This window comes from Sceloporus undulatus, chromosome 4 (assembly GCF_019175285.1).
Source record: "Sceloporus undulatus isolate JIND9_A2432 ecotype Alabama chromosome 4, SceUnd_v1.1, whole genome shotgun sequence".
Classification (NCBI taxonomy): Eukaryota; Metazoa; Chordata; class Lepidosauria; order Squamata; family Phrynosomatidae; genus Sceloporus; species Sceloporus undulatus.
The window spans coordinates 89,336,825-89,362,288 of record NC_056525.1 but is presented as its reverse complement, the minus strand read 5'-3'; the positions used below and the strand labels follow the sequence as shown (position 1 = coordinate 89,362,288).

Genomic DNA, 25,464 nt, shown 5'->3' with positions numbered 1-25,464 from the left:
AGTAGCATTTGCCACATGTTAAGATGTAGATGCCATTTTCTACAAGTGAAAAAGAAGTAATTTCTGTGTAGGACAATAGTCCTGTGAAATGGAATTAATGGTGATGAGAATCCACTTTGTGCACCTTTTTTGCTTCTAACTACAAGGTCAGATAGCTTGGCATAGAACTTTATTTAGAATTTTACCAATCTGACCAGAATACCTGTTTTAATTGTCTGGATAGATGAGGTAGACTGCCCCTGTTGGTAACTTTTTTACCTTTTCCTCCTTATCCATATCACCTTGTCTTAAGTTCAGGTTTTTGAGTGAACAGTAAAGCCTTGATGCATCTCAAGGCTTTGATAATGATAATAATATTTCTCTTGTGTCTATTACTGCAGGACCTGAGAGCACTTTACAAACATTTATGAATACAGCCTTGCCACATCCCAGAGACGTATGATCTCTATTTTACCAAGTCCCATCTCAGCAAAGTGCTTAAGAACATGTCTTGCATTAAGCACATGAGGCGCATCGTTGACGTCACTGCTTCTCTGAGTTGGGGCCCAACTCAAGGTTTAAGCATATTCTTTCTGAAAATCGGTACATTTCTAGTTTCCTGTTGTGCAGCTGAGTGGCACATAATAAGCTCATGAGTGGGTTAACTAAATGAGCTGCTTCTGTGTGGTCTTATGGAATACTTCTCACTGATTCATTCATAACAATATTCATTAATTGCTGTTCTGCCATCCAGGGATCCCCAGCAATGTTTTCTCTTCATCCCTCTCTTTGTGTCTCTCTGTGTGTACATAGAAAAGTACAACATTCTTTAAAAGGAATTTTAAAAGCCAATTTTTTAAAAAACAAAGGCTGTATGGAATAATACAGTTTTGACTGCCTATCAGAAGCTTGCCATTTCCTTTTGCGAAGATGGTCTAAAAGTAGATAGATTCAAACTGAGTTTATATTCATCTGACTAGAGTCCACAAAAACATATGCTGAAAAGAACCCATAAGGTATCCCAAGACTTTTGTTCTTTAATTCTTGAGCGGCGAAAACTAAAATCCCTTTTTAAGCAGATAAATGTCTTGTGTGATGCCTCATGTCACAGTCCAATCTTATAAACAAGTTTTTCTGCTATCATACCATGATGCCATCTTCCAGTTGTGTGAGTACTGGCTTGGGTAAGCTGCTTCTTCAAAATAATAATTTCTCCCTCCATATGAGAAGTCAGGCTGTCCCATGTAACAAAGATTCCCAAAATGTTTGGAAATGGTTATCACAGAAACTAAGAAGTTGGTACAAAAATGACACACTTGTCACTGAGGTTGCTGGGTTAAGCACCTTGGGAATATAACACCAACCAGTTCATACGAGGAGGGAGGAAAGAGCATGTGTGTCTTCTATGACAGACCTACGATTAAAGGCTATGAAGATGAGTGTCTTGTCTGGCCGCCTGTGTTAAATGTGAATTGAGAGGACAGCTGACTCCTGGTTCTGTGCCTTAAACTCAAGGCAATACTTCCTTCCTCCTAAGCTTGAAGTCATTTAGCATTTATATCGATAAGATCTGAAATCTCTTTAGCTCAGCAGTGTGTTCTTGGTGCCAGACAGGCAGCCACACATCTTGATCAAATAGATTAATTTTCTCTCATGGTTATGGTCTAGTTTTAAAAAGAAACAGAATAAAGGACATTTAAACTATGAAGACTTAGCTTGCCTAGTGTCAGATGTGTTGAGTGGTGTTTTCTCATTCTTTACTTTTAACATGTTGTGGACAAATGGCAGTATTTTCTTGTTGTTTTTTGCCCTTATCACTTTATATTTGTTTCCTACCTGTTGATACGACATTTGAACAGAGAGCTTTTTCTGGGTTTGGGGCATTACATATTATTATTGTTATTGTTATTATTTTGCCTATTTTGTTTCCTTTTCAAAATAAAATTTGGAAGATTAAACCAACACTGAAGTAATTAGTGCTTCTATTTAGACTGGAGACTACAAGGATCCAACTGTTCAGGGCAGCTGACTATGCTGCCTAGGGCTGCTGAGAACTGTAGTTCAGCATCTGGAGGACCATATAGGTCTCCCTACCCCCATGCAAGGGCCTACATTTGGTAGTGGAAAAAAAAAGAAAATTAACTTTGCCTAGCCCTTCTGATAGCTTACAATTATTTATTGATTTATTTATTTAGGGTATTTATACCCTGCTCTTCAGCCAATGAACAGAACATTGGGGCTTTTGTATATAAACCTGGCTTAAGATAGGCTTATGTGAACATATAGCATATTGATGATAGAGAAGTAGTAGTAGTAGTTACTGTTAATTGCTATCAAGTCAACTTCAAGTTATGAAGATCCTGTGAACGAGAGACTTCCAAGTTACCCTGTTATCAACAGCCCTGCTCAGGACTTGCCACTGTGGGGCTGTGGCTTCCTTGGATGAGTCTATCCACCTGTAGTAGCAGTATTCCTCTACCAGCTTCACACCTTGGTAGTGTAATTCAGTAAACCTGTTCCAAGAGCTTCATAGAACTAGTCTATCCCACCTGAAGAGAAGCATTGGAGGATTTCTCTGAGTAATTTTAAAATTGCTTGTCACTGTCTCAACTTAAGTTTTGATTTGATTTTTGTTCAGTTACAGGATGCCTGGTCAGTTTTGCTTAGATCTGTTTTAGTTATTGCAGCCTGATGAAGTCGGTTCAGGAGTGTTGTGGAGTCACAGCTTTTGGGTGACACTGATTAGCTAAATCTATTTTCATCCATTCTCCAACCTGATTTGGAACTAAAATTGCCTTGGTTACTCAGCTGGAAGACAGCAAGGAGTGTGTCCCTTCTAATTTTCCTGGACCTTTTGGTGGATTTTCCTATAATCAACCATAGTCTGTCTGAAATGGGTCCTGGGGGATTGGTAGCTATGATCCTATACAGTAAATAGATTTAGAGCTTGGAAAGTTATTATTTAGAAATAATTAGTTTCAGTTATAATTCCAAGGCCCAAAAGAGCCTTATTTTCCAAAGGACTTATAATTAAAATTTCAAAAAGCAACAGTTATTTTTCTCAACATTATTAACATGGTTACTTTTCATTACTTTTACGACAGGTAACCCCTGAATGTCATAAGCCACAAAACATCTTCTTCCCATCCACTTCAGTGCTGGTTCAACACCTTTAGCATAAGCCAATGCTTGACCTATACAGTATTCCTCCTTTGACTTTCAGTTAGGCCACATCCCATCATAAAAGTAACTGTAGTTATACTGCAAAAGAGCTGAAGTTATTCTTAAGTTATATTCATAATATTATTAAATCATATTGTAAGCTGTATTCAGAAGAAGGCAATAGCAAACCATCTCTGAGTACTCCTTGCCTAAGAAAACCTTGTAAAATTAATGAGGTTGCCATATAGGTGCACAGGTGAAATAAAAGTGCATACTTGCTTTTTATTTTCACTTTCATTATGGCAGAAGGAATTCATTACAAGAAAATTAGTTATTTGTTGTAGGTTGCTGCTAAACTGTAAATAGGTTCTGGAAGTTGGTGCTGAGAGTTGCACCATGAAAGAGGACTTTTTCTTTGTATCATGGCATTTATGCTATAGCATTCTCTAGGATTTTTTTTATTCCCCCATGCCATTCACATTCTACATGAACCCACAGGGGAAAGAGATTTGAAGTTTCCAAGGACATACAGCTCTCTTTCTCCATTTTGTCAGATGAAGAGGAGAGGTGGTAGAAGTTTTGAACTGGTACTTGAACTCAGAAGTGAACTGGATAAAGGCTAATCAACTGAAACTCCATTGAGATAAGACAGAGTCATTGTTAGAAGCTTGTCCATTGGCTAGAGAGGTCATGTTCAGTGTGTTCTGTGTGAGGTTGCAGCTGCCAGAATTTCTCAGCCTGTGCAGTCCTGTTGTGTCCAACCTTTAGAATGCTCTTCTAGTCTTTCATTGGCTTTGGCCAATTGCAGTCCTATTGGACAGAGAGAGCCTACCCACAGTTATTAATGACCAGTAAGACACAGAATTGACTGCTAATATGGGTTCTACTTGCTTTGGAGGACTATTTAGAAATTTCACATGTTAGAAAACGTGATAACTAAGTTTTTGATTGTGGCTATTACCTACAGATCAAATCTGTGGTGAAACAGCTTCACTGAGCTCCCCTTCAATTTCTGGTCAAAATTGAAAACTCTTCAAAACTTCTGACCAAGATATCTGAAGGACTTGCTTCTTCCACATGAACATGTTTTCAGGATATTTGCCAAGGCCATTCTTTTAGTACCCCCATCTTCAGAGGTGAGCTGATGGTAACCAATGAGAGGATCTTTCCTGTGGTGATTACCATTTTATGGATTGCTCTTCCCAGAGAAGTCTGCCTAACACTTTCTTGGTTAAGCATCAGCACCAGGTTAAGATCTTTGTAGTTGTTTGAGCTGTTAGTGAACTGTGGCCTTCTGTACAGGGTTTTTTTAACATAGTGTTTTTTAAACATTTATAACACATGTTTCTTTTAATTTTTTTTCTCTAGCTTGCTGTATGTTTCTGGTCATATCTTTGATTTGTTTCAATTAATGTTCATTCCTAGCTATGTTATGGACTTCATTCAAAAATATATAGGCAGGGTATTAATTTTTGAAATGAAAATGTAATATATTCCCAGCCAGAACTGAAACCCCAATTCAAACTGTGGTTTCCAGTTTTGGTTTGGAAGAACTGGAATAGTTGCAAGTAATACAGTTCTTTATTGAGTTAACTTTGCTTTGAATAATGAATGCATGACTTCAAATGTAAAATAGCAAATGGAAATATTTTTTGGGAGCGGAATGAATACTGTTTTCTTCATGATGCATTTTTAGGCATTGTGCAAGTATTTTGCATAGAATTTTTCAAGTTTTATGCTAACTTCTTAACAATCCCAAAGAATTTTGTTTGTTTTTTTTAAAAAAGGCAGTCATGTTAACAAGTCCATAATCATGTAAGATTGTTAAATAACAAAGAAATCACCTTTTTGATAATGCTAAAGGCAACAAATTACTTGAGGGAGGGATGGCCTTCACAGTGAATTAGATAACAAACTATTTCAAGTAGCCTTCCATTCTGTTTTGGTGTTACTGATACAGAGGGAGGGAGGGAAGGAGGGGAAAACATACAAGCCTTGAAGCATGCAAATTGAATCTCTTCTTCTCCTCTGTCTTTTGCTTCTCCTTCCCATCAAAGGAGTATTTGATCATTTGAAAAAGTAAACATACACTGTCATATTTCATAGCTGCAGGAGAAGGATACCACTACAGTATCTGTAACCAGAAGCAAACTGATCAATTTTCTTTGAGTCATAGATATGAATATTCTGTAGCAGCAATGTTAGGATATTGAGTGTAGTTCCCCAGATTGCAAGATGCCAAAATAGAAGAGGGGAGTGGGTTGACGTTTAAGAATATTCATTTGACAAAATCCTTTCTACTGGAAAATCAGTGGTATCCTTAAAAATTGGCTCACCCTCATCTCAGTTCATGAAGCCAACATAGAACCAACATCATGATAATTCTGAGCCTCATTTTGAGATAGCTTCTCTGTGACCATAGCTGCAGTGTTCATTAAATATTCTGGGTCATGATGTTTTCTTCAGTTTTCTTCACTCTTTTAATGCTAAATGCCTTATCAGCTCATAAGGCAGCTATAGTTTACAATGATGTATGGAACTGTATATGAGTCAAAATGATACTTTTAAATTTTAACTGCACAGCATAAACATTACTGTGATGGGAACTTAGATCCATTTTGCTGTCCTAATCAGAAAGGGACAGAAGTAAATGGATAACAGAGGGAGAGGGAAAGTTGGGTGGAGGCTGGAGAAAGATTATTTTGCTTTTGACTCTTGGATGTGGCTTTCCATCATTATTTTTAATTATCTACGCTCCGGACATGAAACCTATGACTATTCTTTGGCTTGATACAGATGGAATGTCACATTTTCATCACATGGTGAGGCATGAAATTTATTTACTTTACATAAACAGCCTCTACTTAAAACAACTTAATTCAGAACATTCCTTCATCAATGGGCAGCATTATGTAGGTCTTAGTATATCATTTTGCATTAGCAGCATAAAAAATAGCACCATTGTTTGTCCATGACTAGCATTTACAGTAAACAAAAATGTTTTTGAAGAGAATGTAAGCAAAGTCAAGAACAGCTGCCAGAAGATGAAATCTTGCTGGGTCGCTACAGTCCAAAACATGCTTTCTGGATGTGTAGGTTGGACTTCGCATAACTTTGAAAGTTTTAGCCTTTTGGAGGACTGAGTACAAGTGAAATGAACATTCATCCCACTGACTATTAGGGCATATTTGAATATCCTTCTCATTGTCTAGCAAATATAAAACATCACTTTTAGACCTTGTAAAAAGATCTAAGATGGAAGATCTAGAGCTTTATATTTGCTAGACAATAATCTAATCTATTAGGGTTAAAGTATCTGTTTGCCAAAGTGTTTGTGGTAGGCAAGATGAAATACCATTGTTTTTCAGACTTTTAGAAAAGTACTGCTTCCCTGTTACACAGTTTTGTACTGCATACAGTCTGATTTTGTCAGTCTGTCTAATCAGGTTTCCTGTCTTGAAACAGCATGGGGCAGTGGGAGGGCAGGAGACAATATTTGACCTAGCAGCGATTTTGAGCCTAGCCTGCTGCAACTACATAGTGATTCACTTGCATCATACAACCATTTTGCTGAAGATAAGCAGATCTATGTCAAGCTTTTGCCTGATTGAAAGATAACCTGGGAATCACATATTTGTTAAAGTGCTTTGAGTCCATGATGGAATGCAGAATAAAAATGTACTAGATGAAATAAATAAATTGAAGAGCGAAATAGAGCAGATTTTTCAGGAAAAAAAATGTTAGGTGGCAGTAGTGAAATAGAAGTGGCCTGTGCAGGATATTTAAGACAAGATACAACACCAAAAAATCCTTCATATCATCTTTCTCGTTTTCTGCACGATAGTATTTGGACCTCTTTTGTGAAAGGCAGGAAAAGGTGTCCTGTTGAGTCAGACTGTTGATTCCTCTAACTCAGTGGTTCTTTTTATTTACCAGGGACCCCCTTTGTAGCCATGGACCATCAAGACTTAGTGTTTATAACCAACTGTAAATTGATGTTGTGTAAGTGGAAGGCAGATTTGGGACCCCAAATTATGAAATTTGTTATAATCCTTGGTAAGTAAGGCTAAATGTTAGTAAAACTCGGTTCTTCTAGCCTATGGAGGTTGCTTTGGACCATTCATAGGCACACATGCTGCTTGCAGAGTGAGCCAAGAGGGGGAAAAGTATGAAGGCTAGCTTGGAACCATTTGTGTGCTGCTTGCAAAGTGTTAGTTTGGTGCCTCCCCACCACCACCACCACCTCAATCAGTCTGTCAGTCAGTCAGTCAGTCGTGATGCTTCTGAGATTGTGGACAGATACCTGAGATACACTAAGCCTCGTGTATCAGTGCACAAAGGATTTGTGCACATATAAGTCAATAACTCTGCTCCCCAGAAGCAGGGGATGACAAATCAGTTTCCAAAGAGGACTTGTCCACAAGGAGGTCAGTAACTCCACTGACGTCCATGTGCACACTTCCCTTTTTTATATAGTGCACAGAAGGTTATTCTGTTTCCCATATGCTGTGTCCAAAAACTACCTGCACCCAACAGCCTCAAGCTTTAGGGGGATTGGAACATATTGTCTTCCATGTGCATAGGTCCCTTTTTGGACATTGTTTTGTGAGCCCTGCTTCTGGAAATATGTGGATCCCTGGAGGCCATGATGCCAATTGACTTTATGAGCACTCGGTGTAATACTGACTTCCAGTGCTGCAGCAGCCAATGGCTACAGACTGGACTGGACTTCCATTTGGAATGGAGGCTTTTGTGTATGAGTGTAAGAGAGTGAGGAGAGCAGAGAGGGGAAAGAGACAGGCACGCAGGGAAGCTCTCACAGTTTAACTCCCACATGCCTTGAATCCCATTGTGGGAGAAAGGTGGGATATAAATCTTTTAAATAAATAAATAGGAGAAGGACAGGGTAAGGGATCACAAAGACCACAGGTTAAGAACCACTGTTCTAGCTCGGTACGGTTTACACTGGAGTTAGGCATCCTGGTGCTCTTCAAATGTTTTGGACTATAATTCTCAACAGTTCCACACAGCATGGTCACTGGCCTGAAATGTGTCCCAAAAAATCTATAGGTCTACAATGACTGGCTGTGAATTTGAAGTTTTTGATAGAAGGTTTTCTCAACCTTTTCTGGAAGTAATGAGTCAGGAACTTTCTGCTGCAAACCAAGTCTCAACTAGGCTGTGCTTGCCCTGAGTACATGACTGTTCCAAAGGTAGGATACTGTTGGTGCAGCACAGTTGGATGGTGAAACAGCATCTTTGTCTCTTTATCTATTCCATCCATCATGTAAAACCTTTGCGACATTTTTTTTTTAAGTGTGTTGGTCTGAGCTGACAATCCTAGATCCCATTTTAGGGTCATTAAAATACTCTTGAGTGGTACACATCTAGATGAAAGAGGAATAGCTGCTATTTTATTGGAACAAAAGTTGGGAGCAACTTGCGTTTCTAGTAGTGATGAGATATGGCATTGCATCATTTACTCTAGGGGTCAGCAGCTGTGGCCCTCCAAAAACATTTAGGCCTACAGCTTTGAGCAGATCAAGCCTCCACACAAATGATGAGGGATTACAGAAGTTGCAGTTCAAAGACATCTGGAGTGCCACAGTTGTCCACCCCCAATTCTAACAAACAAGAAATGTATTTTAAAAATAAATGTGTATTTAGAGAGACAGAATAGTGTAGTGGTTTGAGTATTGGACTAGGACAATGGGAGACAGAGTTTGAATCCCTGCTGGACCATGGAAACCTACTGGGCAACTTTGGGCAAGTCACACTCTTTCAGCCTCAGACGAATGCAAGGGCAAACGACCTCTGAACAAATTCTGCCAAGAAAATCCCATGATGAGTTCGCCTTAGGGTTGCCATAAATCAGAAATTACTTGCAGGCAAACAACAACAGATTTAATTCTCACTGTATTCATTGTGGCTAATAAAGAAATTTTATGTGTGTTTACTCAGAAGTGAGTTCTGTTAGGTTCACTGAGATTTAAGTCTCAGGTAAATGTGCCTAGACAGCAACCCTCAGTATGGTTTAGGACTGTATCCTTATAGTACAATCCTGTACACACCTAGGAGATGTGAACCACACATGAGTGCCATGGAACATTCCCCTCAGATATACATGTATAAGACTGCAGTTTTAGTTCATTTGAAAGCTGTGCTATTCTTAAGATTATTTTGTAAGAGACAAAGTTTTGGCGGTATTGATTTTTGTGGAGCTTTTTTTTTTTTTTTTGGCTTTGCTTTTTGCTTCAGATGAGACTTTAATCTGTCTAGTAGAGGGATGCTACTTAACAGGAAGAAAAATGGTTGGTACTCAGTTATTCTTTTGACCTATAAATACTGAGTGGTTCGATCTTTTTTTTTCTCCATTCATTATATGAAAGAACACTTTGTTTCCCACAAGACACTTGTCTTAATACTTGGCACAGCTGTAATTAGGGTGTGAATTTTAAAATACAGCCTTCAGTGTGTGCAGCATTGCAGGCCGAAGCTACCCTTATGATAGATATTTAGGAGTCAAACCACAAACCTCTCCAGTGATTTAATATCCTATGCTATGTAGATGAAATATTAAGCTATTAACTTTGGTGGCAGACATACAAATGCATATGAGACATACGGCTCTAAGGCTTGAGACATATACACAACTAACCATATGTACACACCCATACACATATTGGCCTGTCAAATTACATTCCTTGTGTGAGATTCTACCAACATTATGCATCATGTACTTTGATACATTTGTCTTAACACCCCATTTCTCTTGCAAGTCTCTCTCTTCTCATGAGATGCTTTACAATTGCACACAAATGTGAGGATGAAATAAACACTTAAACTGTTACTAATTGCATCAGTGCTATATATGGTAGCTCATACATAACTAAATATTCCAAAATATCTATTGTATACATCTTTGAGATGTATAATAGTTATTTTAAATTTTAAAAAAGGAAAAGCACATTGCTTTGGTCTCACTTAATAGCAATTATATTTTAAGAGGCGTAAATAACTTGCCATCCAGACACTACAAATATCCAGGTGCTCTATATGTGCTGATGACAACAAAATTGAAAAGAAAGACTGTAATAATTCTGACTGGTTTTCTCTGCAGAAGATATTGATTATTTGTGTGTGGTGAGAGATTTGGAAAATTCAATTAAAGGAGTTGTGCAAAGGTTTCATAAATTTTCCTTGTACAGCGTGTACACAGACACTGTTGCGTATTAAATCAATGCAGCACTTCACAATATATTTTCTTTGAAACATAAAAATAAATAACATTTAAACAGTTCTGCTTACTACAGAAACAAGTTTTATTTTCTGTGAAGCATTTAGTCATGTGCTATCACTGACTCATACACATTTGCCAGCTGTAACAAATTTTATAGACATTTTCTCCAGAGACATCGCTCATGTACTATGAATTTTTAAATGAGCAAATGGTGAAGACGGGATGTCAGCAATATAAAAATTGATCAGTTAAAAGATAAAAGCATAAGTAAAGAGATTTGTATGGTAGTCTTAATAGGTTTTATTAAATAAAAATACTATAAAAGGACAGTAATGAATAGACTGAAGGCTTTAACTGTGGTTGAGGTGGAGAAAAATTATTCTGGCACATTTAAGAGAAGATTGGTTTTATATCACCAGACAGGTGGCCATTTTTCCCTCTCTCCCTCTCCAGTTTAGAGCTTTACAGGCTTTAAAGCTTTCAAACTTGCACACACATGCACAAAAGAGAGTAAACTTTCCGCTAGATCATGACCTCTTACTCTGCTGGTGAGGTTCTCCACTTCACAGAAGCAAATTAGGTTAGTTTTCTACAAAAGACCTGAAGCTGAGCTGCATTGTTGGTTGAGGCCTTTGGACATCCCCACAGTAGATTCCAGATAAACTATGAGATGGTGATTCTTGGTGGAAAGGTGAAGTACAGTGATAACAAACCCAGTGGGGAGACATACTGGCCAGATAGTGTGATGTGGCCATAATAAATACAAGACAGGATGTCTAGTGAACAATAAGTGCATGGTTAAACTGGTATGTTTTTGCTTTTAGCTTTTCACTTTTTTAAAATCTCACACTGTCCCTGGAATATGAGGCACTACTGTACACTTTGAAAATGTGGAGAAATAGACACTTTGGTCATTGTTGTTAATAGTTAAAACTGTAAAATTGTCAGCATTTGGAATTATTTGTTCTTCAAAGCAATTTATATTCTATAATAAAAAGTAGTCATATTCCACTGAAATCTTTGGCTCTAGCCATGTTGATTCTTGTTTCTTATGTCATACTTAGTATTTTCTGTACTGTTAAGTATAAACTGAAGTTCAGAATTACATCTATTTTCTTGTTAAGTGAAATAAGTCTCTTTTGTTTTCCAGATTATCACAGACCTCACAACAGTTTTGCATTCCTTAAATCCCTCATTGATTAAGATGAGGAGACTTTCCTGATTGAACAAATGAGTCTGAAATTTGTAATTAAACTTGTAATTAAAAACCTGGTTTTTGAAGAATTGCAGATTTGTGGATAAATTTGTGCTTTGATTTGATTCTTGCATGGGGTAGAATTAGGCTGGATAACCCTTGGGGAGACCCTCCAACTCTACAAGTCTTTGATTCTGTCATAATAATAATAATAATAATAGGATTTATTTATATGCTGCCCAATCACTGGGAGTCCGGGCGACTTACAACAGAGGGGATAATAGATGGTTCCCTGCCCTCAGGCTTACAATCTAAAAGACACGACACAAAAAGAGAAGGGAATGGTGGGGGGGATCAGGTCCAGCATTCTTCTCTCCCTCTGAGGCCTGGACCAAGGCAGATGGACTGGAGGGAGGGCTCTTCTTCTTCAGGCTAGCCCTGGTGGAGCTGGGCCTGCCTGGTCAACTTTCTCATAGGCCGGAAGATGACAGTTATAGAGGGAGGAGTCTCTTCTTCCAGACTAGCCCTGATGGAGCTGGGCCTGCCTGGTCAACTCCCTCGTAGGCCGGAGGATGGCAGTTATGGAGGGAGGAGTCTCTTCTTCCAGACTAGCCCTGATGGAGCTGGGCCTGCCTGGTCAACTCCCTCGCAGGCCGGAGGATGGCAGTTATGGCTAGCCCTGATGGAAGTCATAACTCATAATGGAAAAGAAAACTGATTTCACTTGGATTCACTTTACTTAATGTGACCATTGTGTGTTGAAAGTGGAAAAACAGCATAGATCATCATCATCATCATCATCATCATCATCATCATGTGCTTTGAAACTGGTGGGTTTTCTTTACCCTCCTTTCAAAGTATCAGTCAATACATTGAGCTTGTTGAGATGCAAAGTTTTCCAAAATGCATTCTTTTTATATATTTGTAGGTCTTTGTCAAAACATAATTCCATGTTTGCATTCTTCAAATGGAACACTCTTTTTTTTAAAAAAAAAATGCTTTTTCTTTGTCCTTTCATTTATATATGCAAATATTTATTCAGAAGTTACTTCATGAAGTGTTTTCTTTTTTTTCTGTTTTGGGAATGCATCAAAGCAAAGTTTGCAAGCATTATATCCCCCCTTGCCTTTTTTTGCCAACTTTGGAAATTCATATTCTGTAAAATAACTGTCTATGGACAAACATTAGTCTTTCCTCATGCTTAGAGCCACTCGATGGCATAATTTTTAATTCAGAAGAGACCACAATTCTTGCCTTGCAGGCAAACATTAAGTCCACTGAGTCTATCAAATGTGTCAACCAAACACCCCAAGCAAAATGAGAAATTTAGTCAAGGAAGATGACAAATGCATAAAAATGTAAAGCTCTTCTTTCTAAGTTCACAGATCATAGAATCATAGAGTTGGAAGGGACCACAAGGGCCATCCAGTCCAAACCCCTGCCATGCAGGAAATCCAAATCAAAGCATCCTCGACAGATGGCCATCCAGCCTCTGCTTAAAGACCTCCAAGGAAGGAGACTCCACTACACTCCGAGAGAGTTTGTTCCACTGTTGGACAGCCCTTACTGTCAGGAAGTTCTTCCTAATGTTGAGGTGGAATCTCTTTTCCTGTAGCTTGCATCCATTGTTCCGTGTTCTAGTCTCTGGAGCAGCAGAAAACAAGCTTGCTCCCTCCTCAATATGACATCCCTTCAAATATTTAAACAGGGCTATCATATCACCTCTTAACCTTCTCTTCTCCAGGCTAAACATCCCCAGCTCCCTAAGTCATTCCTCGTAGACCCTTCACCATTTTAGTCGCTCTCCTTTGGACATGCTCCAGTTTCTCCACATCCTTTTTAAATTGTGGTGCCCAGAACTGGACGCAGTGGGGCCTGACCAGAGCAGAACATAGTAGCACTATTACTTCCCTTGATCTAGACACTATATTTTATTGATGCAGCCTAAAATTGCATTGGCCTTTTTAGCTGCTGTGTCGCACTGTTGACTCATGTTCAACTTGTGGTTTAGTTGAACATGAGTCAACAGTGCGATGCAGCAGCTAAAAAGATCTTTACTATGCTTGCAGAGTTTTTTAAATATATAAAATTCATGTTTTGCAGCTGTGGTAAGAACTACACATGGTTCCTTAAAACTTGGTTTTTGGACTCAGTACTTCCAAAGGCAATCCATTTCACATGTCCATTGTTTAGTTTTGATATCTTCTCTTCAGAATATGTTCAAGACTTCATGAAGCTTCTTCACACAATATAACATGTTTGTGCTAAAATCCTTTCCACATTTATGAACAAAATGAGGCTTACTTTTTAACAACCATTAGAATTTCATTGACAGGCTCAAATTCTTTTCATGCTTACCAGGGCACTGAACTGAGTGGGACATAATTATGAATAGATATGAATATAATGGTGATGCAGTTGAACATCCTGGTACATCTTTCAAGGCAGGTGGTCTTTTCCAAATAGTTTTTAAATTAATAGTTATGAAAATAAATAAATAATGGTTGCATAAATTTAGTGTTACATGCCATAAGAAGACAAGAAGTTTGGCTTTAGATTTGACTCTGCTTTTTAAACACTATGGGCAACAGGGAATTTTAAAAAATCAGCATGTGCTTTATAGACTATAGACAAAGCCTTTGACTGCATAGATCATGAAAGGCTATGGAGCACCCTTAAAGACATAGAAGTGCCAACACATCTGATAGTCTTGATGAGGAATCAGTACTGAGGACAAGAGGTTACTGTCAGAACAGAACATGGAGAAACAGAATGATTTCCAATTGGCAAAGGAGTCAGACAAGGCTGCATCTGATCACCCTACCTGTTTAATTTATGTGCTGAACATATTGTAAGGAAAGCAGGCTTGGACACAGAAGAAGGAAGAGTGAAAATAGGAGGAAGAAATATCAACAATCTAAGATATGCAGACGACACCATAATACTAGTAGACAACCTCCTAGATCTGGCACAGATATTAAGGAAGATCAAGGAGTGCAAAGGCAGGACTAGTGATGAACATAAAGAAAACAAAAATAAAGACAATGGACAGTCTAGACAAATTTAGCCTAGACAATGAAGAAATAGAAGTAGTAAAAGAGTTCTCATACCTAGGATCAAACATTGATAGAAACAAGGACTGCAGTCAGGAAATCAGAAGATTAAGAATGAGCAGAGCGGCCATGAATGAACTAGAAAAGATTCTGAAATGCAAACATATACGACTAAACACAAAGTCAGAATCATACAAGCCATTGTTTTCCCTGTTACCATGTATGGATGTGAGAGCTGGAACAATTAAGAAAGACAATAGGAAGAATATCAATTCATTTGAAATGATGTGCTGAAGGAGAGTGCTGAGGATCCTGTGGACAGCCAAACAGACAAACAAATGGGTCCTAGAGCAGATCAAGCAAGAAATTTCCATGGAAGCCATGACAAAACAGGCTGTCATACTTTGGGCACATCATGTGAAGGCATGACTCACGTAGGGTGAAGGGAAGTAGAAAGAGGAGGTCATGGGTATGACTTTGCAGGAACTAAACAGAATAGTGGTAGACAAGGAGTCTTGGAAATGTCTCATCCACAAGGTTGCCATGGGTCAAGATCGACTTTAGAGTAGATGAGAACAATGGGATTAATTGTCTTTGAAGTTCATGCTCTTTTGCCTATCCATTCTGTTTCTTCCTCATGCTGTCAGTGGAGCTGAGGTTTACTTATTCCAAGTTAATTATAAAAAGAATGGTAGGCTTGCTAAAAAGGCAATCACAAGACATATACAAACCTAAGGGTATTATAATGAGCTTTGTATGCACTGTTTCAAAGCTGAAGCTAATTGGTAGAAACTTGAAAGCAAAGCCAGAAAAGGAGTGTTTTTTAAGGATTTTATACAATATTTTAATTTAACATGCTGAGCTTTTGCTGCTACGAAATATTAAGGTAAAGCCTTGCCTTTCCGTGTGTTAAATTGTAAACTAAAATAGTACTAGGAAGTATGATACTTCAATGGAAACCTTGTTGGTGTCATGCAGAAATGATAAAACTTGAGCCAAGTATGTTGTCAGTTATTGGTGAACTGCAATGCCTGTTTGCTGTTTGTTTTAAGCATTTTTATCCCTCACAGGTCTTATTTGAAGAATATATTCTGCTTGTTTGCAGGATCTACAACTGCCTGATCCTACTTAGAAGACTGAAAAGAAATGCCTGTAAATCTATCTCTCCAGCAAATACCAGCTAAGGATTGTGCAGTGCATTAGGCAGGTGCACATCTAGATACTATTTCTAACATCTAATTTAAACTTTACAATCTGCACAACCAGATAATCTCAAAGTAAATAATATACTTCACCATAGCTCTTTTATGCAAATGTGAAAAAGTCCAGGTTGTATTACTTCTGTGTAGTTCTAAGTATTGCACTTGCCCAACTTTAGTAAAATCCCATAGTGAGTTTTTCCTAATGCTTGGGAAGAAGAGTTGCACTTAAGAATGGATACTATTTCCCAGGGCCTCAAACAAACTAAATTTCACAGTGATGATATGCTCCATGTTTTCTCTGAAGGGGTGCCAGCTTTACCATAAACACTGAAGACTGCTTCCCAGTTTGTGACACGTTGTTTATACAACTGTCCTCACACTCAATAGCAAGAAAAATTTGCCATCTATGTTGGTTCAGTCCTTTTGCTAGCAAAGGCATTACCAATGAAGCATTTGCAAAAACCATTTTTGTTACTGTGGTTTCTTTAAAAAAACACCCTCAGAATTCTCCCCCCCCCAAACTTCTAGCGAAAATATATTTTTCTCTACTATGTAATACTTGAATTCATACTACTAAATACTTTGAAATTCATTTAAATAAAACTTAACATTTGTGTGTAATACTGCCTTTGGGCCCTGAAATCAGAAAAACCACTCTCAGATCTACAAAAGATCTCACATTTTAGTCTAAACTAATGGGAGATACAGTACTTTGGACATTTGGAGGATGCACTACATCCTGAGCATATTTTTCAATATAAAGATTATTTTAATGGAAGTTCAGGTAGTTAACATATTTTCTTTTTACCAGTGTAAAAACATGGACCTTTTTGAATGGTTAATACTTAACTGTTAGCTTAACTGTTTAAAAATAAGAAAAGAGAGGCATTTGAAGTAGTAAAAGTAGAGGAAAGCAAGTGGTACTGAGAAATGCCCCCCCCCCCCTTATCATAACTTTTAACTGAAAATGGTGAGTAGAGTTAAACTACAGGTAGGAGGGAATTGCTCAACTCTCTTGGCTCTCTACTATTTGAACACCCCTAAATCCATTCCTGAGGGAAATCAATATACACTGGTGCCTCGGGTTACGAAATTAATTCGTTCCGCCATTCCTTTCGTAACCCGAAAATTTCGTAACCCGAAAATTTCCGTTAGCACTGGAAAGCCTATGCAGCATTTGAATTTCGCGCCGAAATGAATTTCGTAACCCGAAAAATATTTCGTAACCCGAAACAGTTTTTGCCAATCCAACTTTTTCATATCCCGGAAATTTCGTAACGCGATCATTTCGTATCCCGAGGCACCAGTGTAATAGCTTAAGGAACTGCAGTAAGATTGAGGGCAAGGGGGGAGGAAGTGAGACTCCCTCCCGCTAAGGAGCAAAAGGTGCCTTCAGCTCCCCCCAAGCAGCCGTGTGAAACCAAACAGATAGTAATCTTTTGATTCTGTGAGAAAAGTCATCTGCAGGTTTTTAAACAAATTATTACTTGCATAAGCCCACAACTGTTGTTGTTAATGCAATAAAATTGAAGAAAGATAATTTTACATTACAGGTTGAATCTCCTTGATCCAAAATGCTTGGTGCCAGAAGTGTTTTGGATTTCAGATTTTTTTCAGATTTTTGGATATTTACATGTACTTAATGAGATATCTTGGAGATAAGATCCAAGACTAAACATGAAATTCATTTATGTTTTTATACGCACACACCCTGAAAGGACAAGTTGCATACTTGTAACAGTATTTCTTCAAGTGGTCATCTGCGAATACATACAAATGGGTTGTACTGCACCTGTGCAGTTGAGCTCGGAACCTTCTAGAATCACTGGGCAAAGTTCACTTTGCAACTTTTGGGCGGTAGCTCCCCCCATCCCATATAAGTCCCCTTCCTTCCCGCTCTTTCTCCAGTTCCGAAATTTAAGCCACGTAGGCGACATAGGAATGAGTCAGTGTTGAGCAGTACACTGAGGGGAGGATGGGCAGGATTTGTATGTATTTGCAGATGAACACTCGAAGAAATACCGTTACAGGTATGTAACCTGCCCTTCTTCTTCGTGGTCTCTGCGAATCATACATGGGTTAGACTGACAAGCTTAGGTTAGTAGTGGAGGGAGTGTCATGACACCAAAGTTAGGTTCAAATAAGCTGTGTTTATTGAAACAACACAATAAAGTTTTGAACCCAAAAACCATGTTAAAGCATTTAGTACCTCAATAAATAGTATTTCTTAATAAGCCATCCACTACAAGTGCATTGCATTCCCAAAAAAGGGCATTCAAGTCTTAAGGTGCATGTGCAAACCATACCAGTCTTGGCAATTGAAAAAATGAACATTGTCAACAGTTTGTAAACGAAGCACAAGGCATTTGGTCAAAGTGTAATTGAAAATGCATGCAAAGTCAAGTTTTAAGGCATGGATAACATGGAACACAATGAAGTCAACAATCAAGAGAATGCAGTCCAAACAAATCAATGTAAACTTGAATCCAACATTGCCCTCCCAAAAGCTGCGTCTTGTTTGGCCCTGGTGTCCAGTCTATGGTGTTTGATGAAAATCAAAGGCTGGGACCAAACCGCAGCTTTGCAGACATCCTCCAAAGGCACCCCAGTCAAGAAAGCGGAGGATTTCGCTATCACCCTAGTTGCATCAGTTTGAACCCTGGCAGGGAGAGCTCTACCCAACCGTTCATAGCAGAGGTGGATGGTACCAGTCACCCATTTGGAAAACCTCTGCACTGTCACAGGTAGTCCTTTTTTAGGTTCCGAGTAGCACTGGAACAGTCTCTCGGACCGGTTCGAACCCATAGTCCTGTCCAGGTAGAAAGCCAAGGCCCTCCAAACGTCCAAGGTATGCAGGCGATGCTTGGTATCGGTGTCCGGGTTCGAAGCCAGGGTCGGCAACACAATGTCCTGACACATATGAAAAGAAGACACCACCTTAGGTAAAAAGGTAATGTCAGTCCAGAGGACAACCTTATTCCTATGAAACCAAAGGAAGGGCTGGTCCCTCCGCAAAAATGCAGAGCTCACCCTGCCTGGCGGGCATAGGTAATGGCCACCAAGAAAGCTGTTTTCCAAGTCAACAGCCTTAGATCAGTGGTGGCCAAAAGGCTTGGATTGCAAACAAAACAGCATGGTGTCCAAGCTCCAGGCCAGTGTCAGTAGCGACACTGGAGGATGCAGGTTATTGTAACCCTTCAGGAAACTCTTCAGAAGAGGATCTTTGAAGAAGGAAGGTCTGCCCTCAAACTGATAATGAGAGCAAATGGCAGAGAGGTAGCATTTGATGGAATTAAGGCATAGCCCCAAATCCAACAAGGAGATCAGGAACTCCAGCACCGTTGATGTCGACACCTGTGATGGGGGGAGGTCCTTCATAGCAAGGAAATCAGCAAACTTCTTCCATTTGGAAGTGTAGGATTTCTTTGTAGCCGGCTTCTGGGCAGCCAAGATCACTGTCTGTACCGAGAGAGGAAGTTCCTCTAGGGATGGAGCCTCCAGGCCACCAGTGACAGGTTGTCGATGTCTGGATGTCGAACCCGACCATCCTGTAAAGTGAGCAGGTCAGGACGTGACTCGAGACAGAGGAACTCCCTCTGAGATAGGTGGAGCAGAGACAGAAACCAAGGCTGTCTTGGCCACCAAGGAGTGATCAGGATGGAATCCGAGTGGTCTGCTGTCATCTTGGATACCACCCTGGTGATCAGTGGGAAAGGAGGGAATGCATAGAGCATCTGTCCCGACCAGGCAAAGAGGAATGCGTCTCCGAGGGAGTTTCTTGTCTGTGACCGAGAACAAAACTGGTAGCACTGGGTGTTCAAGACTGTTGCAAAGAGATCGACCTGAGGCATTCCCCACCAATTGAAGAGGTCGGCCACTGTCTCGGGATGGAGCATCAATTTGTGACAAATTGCTGATGATCTGCTGAGCTCCTCTCCTGGCAAATGGACTGCTTGGAGGAAGATTCGTCTTGGGATGCACCATTTCCAAATGTGAAGTGTGATTTTGAGCAAAGTCCAGGATTTGGTGCCTCCTTGTTTGTTGAAGTACATCACTGTGGTGTTGTCCGCCAACAGAAGTACTACCCTGCCCCACAAACTTGTCTCGAATGCCTTCAGGGCCTTTTCAACAGCAAGTATCTCGAGGGCATTGATGTGGAGAGTTTGTTCATCTTATGACCACTTGTCCTTGATCATTAGGTCTAGGGAGTGGGCCCCCAACCCTCCATAGAGGTGTCCATGCTCAGTGTGATCTGTGGTTGAGGAGGCAAGAAGAGCATGCCGGCGCAGACGTTCTTGGAGTCAAGCCACCAGTGGAGCAAGTGGGTGACTGGCCTCAGTACTGTGAGCCATTTGGATGGAGGGTCTGTCATCGGATTGAAGATCGACAGGAACCACAACTGGAGCAGGTGAAATCGAAGCCTTGCCCACAGGGCCACAAAGGTCCTGGAGACCATATGTCCCAGAGCCACCTGGACATCCCAAGCACACACCCTCCTGTGAGCAAGGCAGGACCGGACTGCAGTGCAAAGGGCTTGAAACCAGTCTGGAGGCAGACAGGCGATACACTCTTCAGAGTCGAGAATGGTACCGATGAACCTGATTCGCCTGGTTGGAGTGAGATGAGACTGAAGGGAAGGACATTGCATTGAAACATCTCAGGAACCTCCGGTGACTCTCCCGAATCGCCACATGGAAGTAGGCATCCCTCAAGTCGATTGTGGCGAACCACAAGCCCTGGTACAATAGGGGCAAAATAGAGTGAAGAGTTACCATACGGAAGTGACAGTAAATCAAATAAGTGTTTAACATACAGAGGCCCAGTATTGATCGGAGACTGCTGTCAGTTTTGGGCACTGTGAAATATCTCGAAAAGAAACATCTGGGAGCTTGTGAGGGATCTATTGGTGAGATTACACCCTTTGCCAAAAGAGTGTGTAATTCGTTGAGAAGGATGTCTGAGGGGGAAGTGGAAATGACAGCGGGAGCTCTTCAAACTCGAGGGCATAGCCCCTACAGACAATGTCCAGGACCCAGGAGTCAGAAGTCAGGGTGGCCCAAATGTTGAAAAAGGGCCTCAAAATATTTAGGAATCAGTTGGGAGTGACAGAGCATGCAGTGACCCTTCAGGACCTCTTCTTGGCTTGTTCAGAGTCTTGCTTTTGGTAATTTTTTTGGTACCAAGACGGAGCCTGGCGACAGCTGGAAGACGAAGATGACTGAAGGATAGCGCTGCCTCTGGTGATCCTGTGTTGGTACTGGCGGTCCTGCTGAAAAGGATGCTGACCTTGTCCGTACCACTGCCGCTGTCCTCCGTAGTGCCTACGGGAGGAAGATTGGGGTGTGGAGGACATACCATGCTTCTGTGCCGCAGCCTTCAAGTGATACTTGAAATTCAAGTGACCATCAGTCTCCTTGTTGAAAAGGCCAGCATCGTTGAAGGGCATATCCTTGATTGTAGCCTTAGCGTTGGTGTTGAGGTCTGAAACACAAAGCCAGGAATGCCTCCTAAGAGCAATGGAAGCAGCAATGGACTTGGCTGAGCAGTCAGCAGAATGTCTGGCCGAGGTTATCAGCCACTCGCCGATGGAATGGGCCTCATCTCTGATTTCATTGGCTAACGACTGTCTTTCTTCCGGCAAGTCTTGGATGATGTGGGAGAAACAGTCCATTAAATACTGGATGTATGCCTCCAGACATGCGTTGTAGTTGGCCTCCTTGATACCAAGGAGTGAAGAAGCATAGCTCTTTTTAGTGAGACCGTCTATCTTCTTGGCCTCTCGGTCAGACGGGGAGGTCGATGTCTTAGGGGTGAAAGCATGCTGTGAGCCCTCTATAATAGCCGAGTTCTATTTGGGGTGGGAGAGTAGCCATGAGACTGAGAAGGCGTGATCCTATATAGGCTCTCGATATTCTTGGAGGCCTGAGGTACAGAAGCAGGAGCATTTTGCTGTGTGCTCCAGAGAAGGAAGAAATGGGATGGAAGGCGGGGTGGGAAGCTTCCCATGTATGCAGCTTTCTATTGGGTCCGCAGCATCATCATCTAGATGGGTGACCTCAAGATCCAAGGCTCTTCCCATACGGACCACAAGAGCACCAAAGGAGCAAACATCTTCCATCAGAGAGGAAGCACCAGGATGGGACAGCTCCTGAGGGGAGTTAACTGCCTCATCCTCCGAGTCTTCAGCCCCAGCATGGGAGGAATGAGAAGCAGCACGAACTGAATCGTCATCATCATTGTCCTCATGAAGGAGGATAACAGGTGAGGGTGACCAATCCCTTGTTTGAGTGGCCTGAACCTGAGTCACCAAGACAGGAGCTGGTTTAGGTTTCATCGGTGCTGCCAGTGTTGATGTCAGGACTGAAGCAGCTGGTGGAGCTGGGACTGACACTGACAAGGAAGAAATTTGACGAGCAATTTGTCGACAAGCTACTTCATGATCTTCAGGCAAGAAATAAGTGTTGGTTTAGCTATCGTAGATGTAGTAAGGTTGGCGTTGAAGTGGTTGACTTGGAACCGGGGTTGGAGAGCGACGAGCCTGAGACAAAGAGAGTGGGCGCGGGGTGAGGACCGGCAACTCATCTTCAGAACGAAGGTCTGGGTCTGAAAGGACACGGATGTCAAGATCCTCGATAGACTTGGCTGACAAGGAGATTGAAGAGACTGGTGGTCTTCTGAACCCAAAGGGTCGGAGCGCGCCTTCTTCGAGTGCGAATGCTGAGGAGAAGGGTCCTTGGCACCCGAATGCTTCCGTTTGGAGGAAGATTTGGAGACATCTTTGTCCTTTTGGGGACCCTCATCTTTCTTGGAGCCCGAATCACCCTTCAAGCCAGCAACATGTTTGGATTTTTTAGCAGACTTTGACTTATTCTTGTCTTTAGGCCATGGCTCCTCCGGTTCGGCCAAGCTCCTTTGGACACATAATCCCGGCCTGGGCTACGGAGAGTAGCCGAAGCTGCAGCCACAGCAGGCTGTTTTGAGGCAGATCCAGAGGTGCCCTGGATGACCATGCCTTGAGGCTGGAGCACCTGCTTATACAAAGCAGCCTTTAAGCGCGTATCATGGTTTTTTCTGGGCTGGGGGGTGACAGACTGGCACTGAGCACAAGTTTTAGGATTGTGACCCTCGCCGAGGCAAAGGAGGCAAGTGGTATGATTATTCTTCTCAGGAACCTTACCACCGCAGGTGTCACTAGCTTTAAACATGGAACTTCCTGACAGTAAGGGCTGTTCAACAGTAGAACAAACTCCCTCGGAGTGTAGTGGAGTCTCCTTCCTTGGAGGTCTTTAAGCAGAGGCCAGATGGTCATCTGTCGAGGATGTTTTGATTGTGATTTCCTGCATGGCAGGGGATTGGACTGGATGGCCCTTGCGGTCTCTTCCAACGCTATGATTCTATTCTATGATTCTAAACGGAGGAGGCATCTTATCCAAATCGAAGTCCAAGCCAAAGTCAAACAAGCCAACCGATCAGAATCAAGGTCAATGTTGCAGAAGAGTGAAGAATGGTCATATAACTAGTCCAAGGTCAAAACAGATCAGAGTATACCGAAGCGATTCACAAGCAAGGTTCCTAAAGTTGCTAACGCGGCAGAAAAAAGGAACTGGAGAAAGAGCGGGACGACTGGGGACTTATATGGGATGGGTGGAGCTACTGCCAAAAAGTTGCAAAGTGAACTTTGCCCAGTGATTCCAGAAGGTTCCAAGCTCAACTGCGTGGGCGCAGTACAACCCATTTGTATGATTCGCAGAGACCATGAAGAAGAAGTAATTTTATACACAATGTTTTTAATAATTTTGTGCATGAAAAAAAGTTTATGTACAGTGAACCATCAGAATGCAAAGGTGTCACTATCTGAGCCACCCATGTGGACAATTTTGGATTTTGGAATACTTTGGATTTCAGAATTCCTGATAAGGGAAACTCAACCTCTACAGAGTTATTGAACAAGTTCATTTTTTATTTTGGCATTTCAGTGTCAAAGATATGGGTTTTAGGTTACAGTTCAAATCAACCAGTGCTAGACGCTTCCAAGTAAGTGTATTTGGAAATAAGTTATTCAAAGAAAGAGAGGCTTTTGTATGACTGTGTGTGTGTTAGGGAAAGAGTTCTTCAGAGGTAAGTTATTAAATTCCAAAGAATTTTCTCTTTTCATTAGTTTGTCTGCTTTATAGTTTAATTCTAAGCATGTTTTAGCATAAGTCTCACTGATTTCCACGTGGCAGATACTGTTGTACGTTTGCAATCTAAGGCCATTAAAGCAGTTACTGCTTCTGGGCCACTTGTACTAAGCTATTTCCTTTTTTGAAAACAGCTGGGTCTGTTAAGAACGATTTCCTAGTTCAAGATAAGGTAGATCAGATAACTCTCACTTTAGCACCCTTGAAGGCCATCTGAAGGACAAAGAAGAGAGATACACATAAAACTAATGTTTTTATTTGCTAGGGAACACTTGCTCTGGTCTTCTGATTACTACATGGGGGGAAAGGGCTAATGGAAATGTGAGACCATTGCCCTGTCCCACTCATTCCTTCCCTTGAAAGATTCTTGCAGTGCCTCGGCTTCTTAGAGATATTCCATTGAACTTCTCTGCAGTGACTGTCCACCCCGTACACTAAAATTGCGCAGTACGAAGGCTTATCTACAGTGAATTCTCCACCTCTAAAAATGTGATAGATATGCTAGAATTGGTGGCTCTTTCCATTGGTGGCTACAGCCATGAGTAAGTAATTGAGTAATTGACCAGGTCAAAATTGCTGTTTATCCTGAGGAAGAGTTGCAACCACAGCAGGAGAGCAGAGCTAGGATTGTTATTGCATAATATGATAAAAGTGAAAGTAGGGCTTTCAAATGTAGCTTTTCAACTCTCACACCCCCTTTTAAGTCTTAAATAAATAAAACACAGGTTTGGATCCAGAAAACCACTTTTAGAATGGGGATTTCCTTCTATTCCTTTGTGCTGCAGCATCCTGTGACTTGCCTGATATTCTGGGATTCGTGGGACTAGTATGACTATTGGCATGGTAGGTAGATTGTTTGGTAGAATAACAGAGATGAGTACCATGAATGAAACAATATAAATAAAATGTAGGTGTTGCATGCTTATGAACAAAATATCTATAAAAGAACTGGGGGATTGTCATCAGGATTCTGCTAGGAGCTATGAAAAATTCATTACCCAGAATCCTATGTGATTTAGCATAACATAGTAGTTCCATGTGCAAATTACGCTGCAGTGAGGTCTTCCAGGGTGCTCCATAGGTCCCAGCATAGGATGTAACCATTTTACATTTGGCAACAGGGAGTTCTCCAACCCCTCAGTTCTCCACCAGGCATGGAATGGCTGGGAAGGGACTGCAGTGGTAGCTTTAGTGATTTACAGAGGAAAGTGGGGAATACTAACCTCCACAATAATAAAAAAAAAGCATACAAGGCATATGGGTTAATTTACACTGCATGTCATTAAATCAATGACAACCACATTTTGTTAATTACAGTTGGCCCACCACATTTGCAGGTTTGACCTTTGTGGATCTGATTATTCCCGTACTATTTGCTGCCATCTCCACTGTTGCCCTGTGCCATTTTTAATATGAACTGCAAGCCTCACAAGGCTGAGAACATGGGTTGAAG

At 40.8% G+C, this 25,464-nt stretch overlaps 1 protein-coding gene across 8 annotated transcripts in view; it reads left to right on the top strand.

Moving 5' to 3' along the window:
• Positions 1-16,452, top strand: part of LOC121929311 (integrin subunit beta 3 binding protein) — a 49,228-nt gene extending 32,776 nt beyond the window's left edge. For 5 of the 8 annotated variants that reach the window (XM_042464734.1, XM_042464733.1, XM_042464732.1 and 2 more), the window contains 3 exons: positions 7,078-7,197; positions 11,532-11,585; positions 15,735-16,452. In XM_042464734.1, coding sequence (XP_042320668.1) covers positions 7,078-7,197; positions 11,532-11,584 — 173 coding nt within the window. In that variant the 3' untranslated portion in view covers position 11,585; positions 15,735-16,452. Of the gene's footprint in view, positions 1-7,077; positions 7,198-11,531; positions 11,586-13,937; positions 14,021-15,734 lie in introns of all 8 variants that reach the window. The other 3 variants (XR_006103647.1, XR_006103648.1, XM_042464731.1) reach the window with 3 other exon arrangements.
• Positions 16,453-25,464: the final 9,012 nt, after the last annotated feature.